This window comes from Dermochelys coriacea, chromosome 22 (assembly GCF_009764565.3).
Source record: "Dermochelys coriacea isolate rDerCor1 chromosome 22, rDerCor1.pri.v4, whole genome shotgun sequence".
NCBI classification, from domain to species: Eukaryota; Metazoa; Chordata; order Testudines; family Dermochelyidae; genus Dermochelys; species Dermochelys coriacea.
This window is the reverse complement of record NC_050089.1, coordinates 15,298,885-15,310,910: the sequence shown is the minus strand read 5'-3', so window position 1 is coordinate 15,310,910 and position 12,026 is coordinate 15,298,885. Positions and strand designations below refer to the sequence as shown.

General features: G+C 41.0%; 1 protein-coding gene across 4 annotated transcripts in view; it reads left to right on the top strand.

Moving 5' to 3' along the window:
- The window catches only part of ZBTB16 (zinc finger and BTB domain containing 16), a 185,647-nt gene that overhangs the window by 104,062 nt on the left and 69,559 nt on the right, over positions 1-12,026 (top strand). For all 4 annotated transcript variants that reach the window (XM_038380589.2, XM_038380587.2, XM_038380588.2 and 1 more), the window contains exon 4: positions 8,935-9,021. In XM_038380589.2, the coding sequence (XP_038236517.1) occupies positions 8,935-9,021 (87 nt within the window). The remainder of the gene's footprint in view (positions 1-8,934; positions 9,022-12,026) is intronic.

Genomic DNA, 12,026 nt, shown 5'->3' with positions numbered 1-12,026 from the left:
TGAGGTAGAAACAGTCGGTTTTATCTTCATGTTGTATGTTGGAAACACACCTCTGGATGCTTTGTGCTGCCAAGTATCAAAGGGGCGTGAGAGTCAGAGTTACCAACAATGCATTTCCATATTCACAATTTTCAGGTCCTCTATTACATCTCAAATGCTTCCGTTTTCAAGCCCCAAAGTGAATGTCATTCTAGATGTCAGGTACATTTTAATGTTCAGGACATAATACAGTAAAAACAGTTACACACCCAGACCGTTCTCCCCGGCTAAACAAAACAGAACAATAAAAAAAAGCTAAGCACAGCCATTAAGCGCGATGGGGAAAAATTCTGTCTTGAAAGTCAAGCTTCTAAGAATATATATTTTTACTCTGAAAATGCCACTGCCATATTTGTAATGCAACATCTCAATTATGGTGAAAGGGGGGTAGAAATCAAAGCTATGAAACAACCAAGGATCTTTAGATCCACTGCCTGAGCCACAATTAAGGTTTCAGAAACACCAAAGGCAAGCCAACGAGTGTCATTTTTAACCAGTTAGAACATTTTACTACTTCCTAACATCAGAAGTGTTAAAACTGGAGAGCCTATTTCTTGTCCTCAATAAAGTAATTAAACTGAATGAGTGTTGGGAAGTATTATTAGGTTGATAGTGACTAAAAATAGAAAAGCTCTCTTTTCAGATCAGCTGAGGTTTTCTGAAGGCGTAGCGCAATCCTAGTGGTATCACTTAACCAGGACCTTTAAGCTATGTCTTTGAGACTCAGGATATTTTACAGAAGATGTAGTCAAATGATAAGGCCTGCTGCTTGCTTTATTCTAAAGTCAGAGTTGAACCAGACAGCTGGCAGTTGATCAATTGTCTCTGCATTTTGCAGTGTAAACGCCCAGGGGAGTCTGAAGGATTCTGTTCGTTCTTTTAAATGAATTAAAAATAGTGAGGGCTTAGGGAGTGAAATTTTGGGGTGCCTTTGGTTTATTAAGCAAAAATCACCAAGGACATTTTCATCTTTATCTGCAGCTTCTGGCAGGTACAGTGGCCAGATCTCAGCTCTGTTGGCAAAGCTCCATTGAATTCAGTGGAGCCACACAAGCTAAGGGCCTGGTTCTGTATATGTAACCAACTCATTGGTGAGTCTCTCTAAGGTAACCACCTCTCTTGTGGAAGGAAAGGAACAGGGACTAGGGCCTGGCAGACAGGCTGGGAAACTCTGTCAAATGCCCATTTACGTTGTGAAGGCAAGTGGGTTACATGGTCACATATCCCATTGATATTGGGTGCAGAGGCAAGGAAGAGTTGAACGCCAGGGTAGCATCAGGTTGTATTGCACAACAACCCACAAGATTATCTGGAAGATCTACGGGAGACAGGTTTTGTTGGTTGTTTTTGTGTTTTATCTTTCATAATCCCATAATCATTCCTGCACATTGATGCATGCAGTTTCCAGATCTTGGCTCAAGATGGAGAGTCCAAAATCGAGCTGGATAAAGCCTATTTGAAAAATTCTAGCACAGATTAACTGAACAGTCAATGAGATTGGTGTTCTGCCTGGTTCTGCCCAGAAGTTTCGTGAATTCGGTGAATATCCCAGTCCAAACTGATGATATTCCTTTTTGCCGCATCCTGGTGGTTTAGATTCATAGATACTAAGGTCAGAAGGGACCATTCTGATCATCTAGACACATCTGGTTGTGTGGGCAGCTACAGCATTAGAAGGAGGAGGCTATCAATATGCTCATATTGTAGGAGGAATACAAAGGGTCAGACTGCCTGGTAATCAGTAATTAGAGATGGGCAAGGTGTGTGCCTCTGTAGCTTTTCTCCTATGTGCAGGAGCATCATGCACCAGCAGTGAGTTTAGCAAACAGAAAACCCTAGATACTAGTTTGGGGATCTGGTTTCCTATGGGGTCCCATAAGACTTAAAAAGTCACTCATGCTGTGTAATTACAACAGTGGGCCTGTCCCCATGAGCCCATCTCCCTTGCGAGGTAAACCTGTCCAACTAGAACCAGAAAAGCATAAAACCTTTTTGCAAGTAGAAGAAGGAAACTACTTCAAGGCTTGCAGCCATGTTACAGTGGTTTGAGGCCTTTGAAGTTTTTGGTCTCAATTCTGGGAGACAGAAAGAGAAGCTGCCACAAACTTGCCACCATTCTACAGATTAGTATCCTGGATGGGATGAGGAGCTTGGATGCATTATTCTTTTGTCACCTTGGTAACATCCAGAGGAGAGCAAAAGACCAGGGGACCATCTGTGGGGGTTTTTTGATGGTTTTATTTTTTGTTTTTTGTATAGCTATACCGGTAAAATTAAGTGTAGACTAACGCTCTCTCACTTGCATGGAGAGAGTCTACCACATTTCCCCAGTAATTTGGTAGCTAGACAACAAATCATTAGACTTGGTTCCCAAAGAAAAGTGAGATTCTGTACATGAATATTAAGAAATGACTGTGTTTGGGACACACATTTTGGTTGTTTTTCGATAATCCACCCTCTTTATTTCTCTTCGAATTCTAGGCCTTGGAAGAAACCAGTTTATAATAAGCAAGCCACCTGTGAGTTTGTCAGCTTTGTCTTAAGACTATGCTTTTCCTATGTGCCCCTTCTTTGTCACGTTAAGAATGTCAAAAGCTACAAGTCTAGCTTCCATTTGATTGTTGTGGCACAGGCTTACTATTTCTGGCTGCCTTGCCTAGTTCTACTAGAATGGCTTTAATGTGGTCTTGCTAAGCTGCTGGAACTGTCTGGGTCCGAGCAGATTCAACTGGTGCTAGAAAATCCCTGGCTGCCAGGTTCCTGTCGGAGTTTGCCCAGATGTGCTAGAGTGCAGTTTAAAACTTGGCACTCTTGGCCAAGTATTTTTAAGATGTTCCATTTCAAGCATGTTCAACAATTCTAGTTTGATCTTATTAGCCACGTGCTGATGAACTCTCTTTTTTTTCTCTCTCATCCAAAATAATTGTAGTGGTTCCTTTCATAATTGCCTTTTGCAGCCTTGCCAGAAGAGTCGCAGCTTTATCAGAGACCTAGTTTTGGGGAGCTGCTCCTGTATAACTTCTGAACCTGGTTGTTCTGCCTGTTGTTCTGATAGCACCTACAGGTCCCTAATGAGATCGAGGGGTCCATTGGGAAGGCATTGTACAAACCCAAAGTAAGAGACCGACAGGCCCTGAAAAGTGTTGGAATGTTTTGCCTGAATAAAGTAAGTGTGAGTGAGGTGAGAGAGGGAAACCAAGGCACATTTGAAGGAAACCATTAACCGTCATAAAGCGCTACTAATAAACAAAAATATTCAACATTCTGTGGGGCAGGGACCATCTTTCCCTTCTACCATCTTTTCCCTCTGTACGTACCTTGCACACTGGGGCCCAGATGCTTCACTTGGATGTCTACATTCTAATGCAATACAGGCAGTAGTCGGTTCAGTCAAGGATTCGCGCTTAGTCTTCACTCTCTCAACGTTTAAAGGAACCCCCTGTCCCAAATGACAGTCATCCTTAATTTTGACCAAGAGAATAATAGGTAGACACAGATGTTTCCTCTATTGGCTACTAAGTCTCATTCTTCCAAGGCCAAAAAGTGATGCTGGCCTGTTACAAGGAGGCTTATGTGTTGAAACCTTGTTAAGTGGTACTTGGTGCTCATCCTCTTTCTTGGCCACCAGATTCCCCTACCCCTAATGCCAGAGTTCCTAAGGCACAAAGGTTTTTCGTGTTCAGGTTTTATGAGATAATGGCGTTCAAGTGCTGAAGCAGGCTTCGCTTTACTGTTGTGTTTGGAAACATCACTCAAAATAAGCAGTTCTTAATTTTCATCCACATTGATACTTTGATTATTTATTTCCACAGCCGCCACTCCCTCTCCAAAAGCCAGCAGAAGCTGTCTCTTATCTTTTGCTTGTTCTTTGTGGGCGCTGGTGACCGCAGGGGGTTGTTTTTGGAAGGTACAATTAGTGTCTCTGGGGCTGTGGAGAAGGGGCTATAGCTGTTTCTTACATTCAGGGTGATGGAATAATGCTGAATTCTCAAGAGGGTGAGGAGTATGGAGATTTGCAGCCAGTCTAGAGGACAGCAGTGACTATGCAGAATCCTGCTGAATGGAAAAAGCAGCCGCTCCATTATATGTTTATGCCAGTCCTTTGCAGCACAGACCTTTATTAGGCAGGGGCTATAAATTTACTTGTACAAATATAAATGTAAGCCTCTGAGACTTCTGTGCCAGTTACAAGGCATGCTCTCCATCACAGCTGACCCTTGGCAGCATGCAAAGTTCCGTCCCGTTGGGTAGATCATCTGAAGATATATACTGTAGGCAATGCAAACCCCTTACTAAAATACCCAAAAAATATTTACATTTCAATGGAGTAATAGTTTCTCTAAATGTTTTCTTAAGTAACACCCGAACCTTTTTTGATGTATTGCTCTCAATCATGACCTCTCCAGAGCTCTCTTTAATAAATATCCCATTTTTTCTAAACTCTGTTATAATAAGCTCAGATGTTGGATGACATTTTTCCTGGTGACTCACATATTAAAATTAACCTTGAACTATTTACATGCTCAATCACTGCATTCTCTTCTCTCTGCCCCCTTCTCCCACTTGAGCATGTGTACATTACAGGAATTCTGGCTCTGTATCAATTTTTGTTTTGTTGATTAAAAAAAAATTCCCTGCCTGGAGTACACATCTACTTGAGTGAAAGAACACACAGTACTGGCCTTTTGAAATTGGCAGGCAGTGTACTGTTCCCTGACTGATAAGAGGTACTGTAAATAAAACTGTACAGCATAGCCTGTTGTAAAATGCCCTATGTCTGTACTTATTGTTCTGACAGCTTATGCTTTTTTGGGGTATGCTGTTTTGGTACACTCTGTACTTCCTTATGTAACCAAGCATGCATATCTCATCAGAACATTCAAGATGTTTATTTTAAAATCTCAAGGAATTTTTCAAACCCTCCATTAGATGCTGGCAAGCTCTTTATTTTCTTGTTTTGCATTTATAATATTAGTCTTTGAGATTTTTTCCCCCCTTTCTCATTTGAGTTGCATCTCTCAATTTTTGTTTGTGGGTTTTGGGGTGGCATATGGGGGGTTAGCAGTAGTTATAGCCCAGGCATATCAAAGTACATGAGCCAACTTCTCCCAGAGGGGGAGCATTTTTCCGTTGCTTTGCAAAAACTGCCTATTGAGCCTGGAAAAATGAGTAAGATTTTCTACTGTTGTCTGTCTCCCATCTTGTCTTGATGGTTATATCTCCTTTGAAGATGGGGTGGTGGCGGTTGGCTTGTTTGCTTCTCCAGCCCAACAAGACTCTGCAGTCAGGCTTGGGTAGCATCACAGCCTTGTGGATTTGTTTTGTGTCCTGGTCATACAGCATTGTAGCGGTCAGTTCCCATTCAGATTCCTTTGGCAATTTCTTTGGCAGATTTCTTTGGTACATACAATGTCCTGACCCACCTACTCCTGACCCTTGATGAACATCTTGAGACTAAAGAAGGACCTACCCAATCAGGAAACTTCATTTTCCACATGGGCAAAAGACACAACACTGCTATACTTGGGTCAGGGAATGCTGCAAATAAGCAGGTTCACAGCCATGAGCAGTGAACATCCAGGTTTTAATGATGTCCAGGACAAGTGGAAAACAACCTGAAGGTGTTTAAATGATGACCTATTTTCTGTGTTGCCTTAGCTGATGTGGTACGTTAGTGAAACTTGCTGCTGTATCGGGTTTATGTAACTTCCGGGGTAGTGCCTCCCATTGGGGGTTTGAAGGAGTTTGATGCATCTGTGCAGTTTCATTGCCCCAGTGACCGTTTACTATACATTATGTGCTTCCCTTGCATGTTGTTCAGTGGCTTCATACTTCAGGATACCTTGGCCTATCCATTGTTCACCGATTGCTTTCCCAAAAGTTTATAGAATTGGGCTGAATTAATTTAAACCTGGACAGTGCAGTGCAAGTGCTTATCAAAGCTGCTTTTATTTTAATAAAGCACAGCACAGAAACTTAACAAAGTGTTCTGTATATCATAGGCTCCCAGGAAGTTAGAGACTGAAAGCGTCTATTAGACCAAAGAGTATGTCCTTTCCTTCGAGTTCAGGATGTAATCCTCCAATGGAGGTAGCCAATACTAAACTGATACTGCACTTGACTGAAGCTGGAAGGCAGGGCTGCAATGCTAATAATGCATGTCTGTATTTGTAAGCCAGGGCAAACTATCATATCTGATAAAATTAATGGCCTGATTTTCAGAGTTGCTGAGCACTCCTGAACTACCATTGAGTTGAGTGGCTGTCTGGGGTTTTGAGCCCCTCTTAGAATCAGGCTATTAAAGCCCTACTATACATCTGCCTACATGTTTTCATTTTTGGCATGCCATCCGCTCAAACTGGCTTTCTGCCTACTGCATGTATTGTTTTATCCATTTTCTAGGAAAGGCAGGAAGTTGTCCCAGACTGCCCCAAACTTGTTAGCATTCTTCCTCCAGTTGTATATTGCTGCTTCTAATGCAATGCAGCCAACCAGAAGAGGAGAGCAAGCACAGAAGTGAGTCATTTCAGACATGCTATATTTGATGTGCAGGAACCCCAAAGTGCATCTTCTTTAAAAACAAAACAAGACCTGCCACAAATTAGCATATGCTTGGGGTTAAATGTGGACTACATGGTTTTTTTGTTGCTGTTTCAGGAAAAGTAAATGGCTTGAGAATGAGCTGGCATTTGTCTGCAATCGGATTGTTCTACCCCAAGTCTCAGAGATGTCAGCCTTTGGCTATTCGGTGCATGTGCAGTACCAATAGGGACTGTACTGGCCTTTTGGGTCAATGATCCAGGAACAAAACATTCTCTGAGTAATCTCTGGCATGACAGACTGTAATAGAACTGACCTTTCTAATTATGTTGGTAATAGAGCTGTGTTTGTTATTAAAGCAGTACTTTGTTTGTGGAGGAAAGGGGCAGCTGGCATCCTATCCTTGCTTGTTCTCTTTATCTCCTTTCTCTTTGAACTAGGGTAGCGTAAGCTTGGCTGGAAGTCAAGTTGGCCACATCCATATTGTATTCAGGTCCTATCCCATAAAGAAACTCTTAAGAAATAATCTGCCTGAATAAAAATATATACACTTAAAAAAATTGCATGTAGCTGAAAGAAGCAAGTTTCCATTAATGGCTTTCTAAATGTGTAACCGGCCATATGATGTCACTGGAGTGCTTTTTTTTTTTTTTTTTTTTTTTTTTTTTTTTTTTTTTTAAAGGGAACAGCCATGTGGTTTATGCACAGTTGAGTTGTTTTGAATGCAAACTTGACATCATACCGAAGGCAGCAGAGAACAACATATGCACAGTAAACAGGCAGACTGTCTTATTGATTAACAGATGAGACCTCTATTATCGATCAAAGCTTGGCGAGAAAATTTATCACTTTTAATTTCACTGCTGCCAAATATTTCTGCCCGTGAGCCAGCCGTTACTAAGACAATTTAAAGGCAAAGGAATTCTCTCTTTAATGGATCTCACGGCACCTCTGTCTTTCTGTACCTGTTTTGTATGCACCTTTCTCTAAAGCCCTGTATTTTTTTGGGGGGCAGTGAAGTACTTTTCTTCGTATTAAATTTGGAGGGATGGGATGAGGATGAGAAATGCTATCTGAATTCCTGGAAATAAGCCACGTAGCATTTTGGTGTCTCATGATGGGAACGCTTTCAAATGTAGCAGGGGAAGCTATGTAGCTAAGGTCTAAATGACAAGTGAGGTAGCTGGCTTTTTTCCCTCACATTATACCAGCTTGAAGATTACCCTGTCATACTCTAATCATTTAGTTTTCTTACAGCAGATGAATCAAACTTCAAAATCTAACAAATGCATTCACAGCTTTTTCCTGGCAGCATATGCTTAGAAGATTGTGTATATTGTTAATCTATTTTTATCTGTAAGTTACTTATCTGCTGTTAGACATCCTGTTTTTTTCTCATTATAACTAGAGCCTCTGACCGACTATATGCAGTGAATGTTGATAGCAATTTTCTAAGAATTCCCACAAATACCACATCTCTCTAATAGTCACAGAAATATCTGTGCCTTTCACTAAATTGTGTTGTTTCTGCCATGTTTCTTATCAGATAATTCTACGTTCTTTCTTTCCTCTCCTCTTTAGATACTGGTAATAACTGCTACAATTGGCAGAGAGTGCGGGAAAACCAATTAAAATTAGATCAGTTACAACTCTGGTGAAAGTCACTGATGTCTAATGATTTTTTTAAAACAAATATCTAATTTGTTGGAAAGCAGCTCTTTGATTGTAAAGAGCAATGTAATATTAATAGTGTATTTTATTATTAGGCTGTTCTTCTGAGCTACTACAACTGTATGTTTTGTTGTGTTGTGTTTTTTTTCTTTTGGTGCTGCAGAAGACCCACTGCTCCTGGATAAATTGGGATCTCTGGGTTATCTTACTAGGTGTAAAATATTTGATCCTTCTACTGAATGGGTCAGTGAACATTTCCTCCCTTTCTGGGAATGATCAGAGTTTGTATCACTTTCACGATAGCACAAAGTGATGCCATAGAGAATTGCTCTATCCTGTCTTCAAGCATGGATAATTTTGTATCGCATTATCGAGTACTGCTTTAGTTAGCAATGTTGGATACAGACTTGTTTAACTTGTTTTGGTTTGACTTATTACAAACAAAATCCACATTAATTGCAGTGTTTTGAAGAGTCTGACAATGTTTTACTTGGCACAGAGACTCTTACCTTAAAGTTGTCTGTGTCTCTTTCCTTCCTGCTGTACATTAAATGGCCCCTATTGCAATATCTTCTCTGACAAAGATGTTTACAGATTGTATTTCCGTTGGATCATCTGAAGACTTGTATTGTGCCTGGATATCTTCATAATATGCTCTTTTTTTTTATATTTTTCCCTCTCTAGCGGGTGCCAAAGCGTTTGTCTGTGATCAGTGTGGTGCACAGTTCTCTAAAGAAGATGCCCTGGAGGCGCACAGACAGACACACACCGGTATGTTGACTTTTTTTTTTTTTTTTTTTAAACACATCCCCAGAAAACATAGTTGGTCTGCACAGTGACACCTGATCGAGCAGGCAAAACTTTCCAGGAATCCTGGAGAGAGCCAGACAGAGGAATAAAAGATACAGTTGTGTGGTGTTCACCTGTCTGTTAGCTCCAGCCGGAGATAGCAGATCATACCCTCTCTCCCAGGTTCACACACAGGTTGATGCAGCAAGATTTTTTTTCCTTATAAAACAGTTTTTCTTAATTCTCAGAGCTGTTCCCAAAAGCCCTCTTCTACCAAAAACCAAAATTAGAGTTCTTTCTACCAAGAGAAAAGAGAGTGTTCCCAGTCTTGAGGGAAGAGGGTGAACATCTTTTTGGCCCCCTTTGTCTTTTCCCATTCAGTTCCTAAGAGGTGATCCTTGCAATGCGGGGGGAAAGGAGCCCCATTTCTTAAGGATGCTCAAACTTCTGTATAAGACTGTGCAGAATACATAGGATTGAAAAGATTCGCTTTTTTCCCGTAAATGTTGATTTCACTGCACATGCACACGCACAAACCAGCAATAAATAAATAAATACATAAAAATTCCCCTTGGTGGTAATCAAAATTTAGAAATAGGCAAAGTAAGAAATCCTGCTGAGAACTTAGAGTCCCACTTGAATGTGTACAAAACACATTGTAATGAATGCTGCCTAAAGCAGGTTTTACACTTTGGCTAAAACAGCTGGCTTATAAAGCTTTAATTGTTTGAATCTCAGTGTCTACTGTCATTAAATAATTATTGTCTCTGATCCCCCCCCCCCCCAATTTCCCACAGTTGTTGAAATTTAAATAGACAAAAAAAATTAAAATATTTAAAATAAACATTGATATTATCCATCAATATTATTAAAAAATTATTGAGTTCTGCCAAGCCAAAGAATAAATGCAAACTAGGCCTGCCCTGGTTACCCTACTCACGAGGTGGAGATGATGTGACCTGACGACCGTCTATGAAATGGCCCAGCAGGGGAACTACAGGTTTACTCTTGGTCCCTATTGGGAAATGTTGCCCATGTGTCTTTTGCATCATTCAGGTACTGTTCTGGAACACTGAGAAATGTTTTTCCAAGACGATACAGGCTGCTTCTTTTTTTTTTTTTTAGTTACCCAGGTCAGAGCAGGGCAGTTGGGGTGTGTGGGATCGCCTCTATCTATTACCCGCAAGAGGTTTCACTCCCTTCTGATAACTCCTGTTGTCTGAGTGTTGTCTTCCTCTTGCATGCCGGGCTTTGCTTTCTAGGCACAGCCCTTTCTGCTTTGGATTTCGCTTCAGCTCCTAGGGCCCTGTTTGGCCCTAAAGAGGTGAGGTGTTGAAAGGACAAGATTTTAACTAAACGATTGCTCTGAACTATTTTGGCTTCCTTTAACTCAAGTCTAAAGTCAGTTTGACAACAAGGCATTTAGTTGAAGTCTCATTGCCTGAGAAGATTTAAAACTAAACTGAATGAAACCCTAAATGATATACTGAAGGGAACAATCAAACATTGGCTAAGGCAGAGAAATGGATAGACTACATGGGGCTTTCTGGCATCTCCATTTTATATAAGTTGCCGACAGCTCTTTAGGAGTTCTTACCCAACGTTTCTTTTCTCAGTGCCCTCTGATTGTGGAGGAACAGTATGGTTCTGCTGGATATTTCTGAATATTTGTGTATTATGACATTGTACCTGCATTTTCACCATCATGGCCATTCCAGGAAACACTTAGGAGAAGAACCAGCTGTCTGACTTGTGGGATTTGGCTGAGACTTGCAATGAGATCTCCTATTTCATTACAAAATCTACAAAAATGAATTTTCCAAGACTAAACCAATGTTCCCCCCCACCCCATTCCTTACTTTGAAAGCTCTTTCTCCTTGTGCTAAATTCCACATACAGCCGTTGAAAGCAGAAAACTCAGATGTCTTACTGGATGAAACACAAAAATCTGGTGAAGAACTAATATTTTCTGTCTCTCCGCTAAACTAAATGTGTTCTGAAAGATCAGATCATATTATCAGCTGTGACCTGAAACCGTAGTGTAGAAAAGGGTTGACAGCTACACACGCTGGACGTGAAATGATCTGTCAAAATGTTACTCGGCGCTCGGTTTTCAAAAATTTAAGATGGTTTGATTGGAATCTAAGAGAAGGAGTCTGGGGATGTTGTTGCCAGGGAATTAAAACCTCTTGTATTACAGAAGCTGAGTTGGGGAGCTTTCAGTCTTTTACATGATGGCATATCCTGCCTCAGAGCTGTTGTCCTATTCCATGAAGAACATGTTGATAGGGTCATATATGCCAGCTATGAAAGGCTCATTCACATAAATAGTGACCTGTAGTGGCTCCATCTTGCCAAGCTGAGTTTTACATGCTGGCTGACTTCCCCTAAAATGATTTAACTGCACACTTATCCCCACCCCACCTCAAAGACGGTTGAGAAGAACGAGAGAAATGGGAAAAATGGTGTCCTTAGCAGATGTTTATTCTTGTGAGTTCTATGTATCTGTTTGGAATATTGCTGTCCTTTTAAAAGGAAAACAAAGGATAGAGTGGTGGTGTCACCATGTTGGTGCCAGGATATGAGAGAGAGAGAGAGAGAGAGAGAGGTAATTTTTATTGGACCAGCTTCTCTTGGAGAAAGAGGCAAGCTTTGTGCTTACACAGAGCTCTTCTCCGGGTCTCAGAAAGGTACTCAAAGTGTCACAGTAGCTGAAGAAGAGCTCTGTGTATCTTGAAAGCTTGTCTCTTTCAACAACCAAAGTTGGTCCAATAAAAGTTATTACCTCACCCACGTTGTCTCTAACAAAGGATGGAGAAATTCTCATTTAGGGCTTGTATGAGCGTGTGCTGCTCAGAGGCGTGACCACCACGAGAGAAGTAGAAACTGACAGGAAGCACTTATTAACTGTGTCAACATTTGTCTTGCAGAACTTTCTCACCTGCTAGCAAAAAACAAACCAAGAGGTGTGGAGGGTGTTGCAGTAA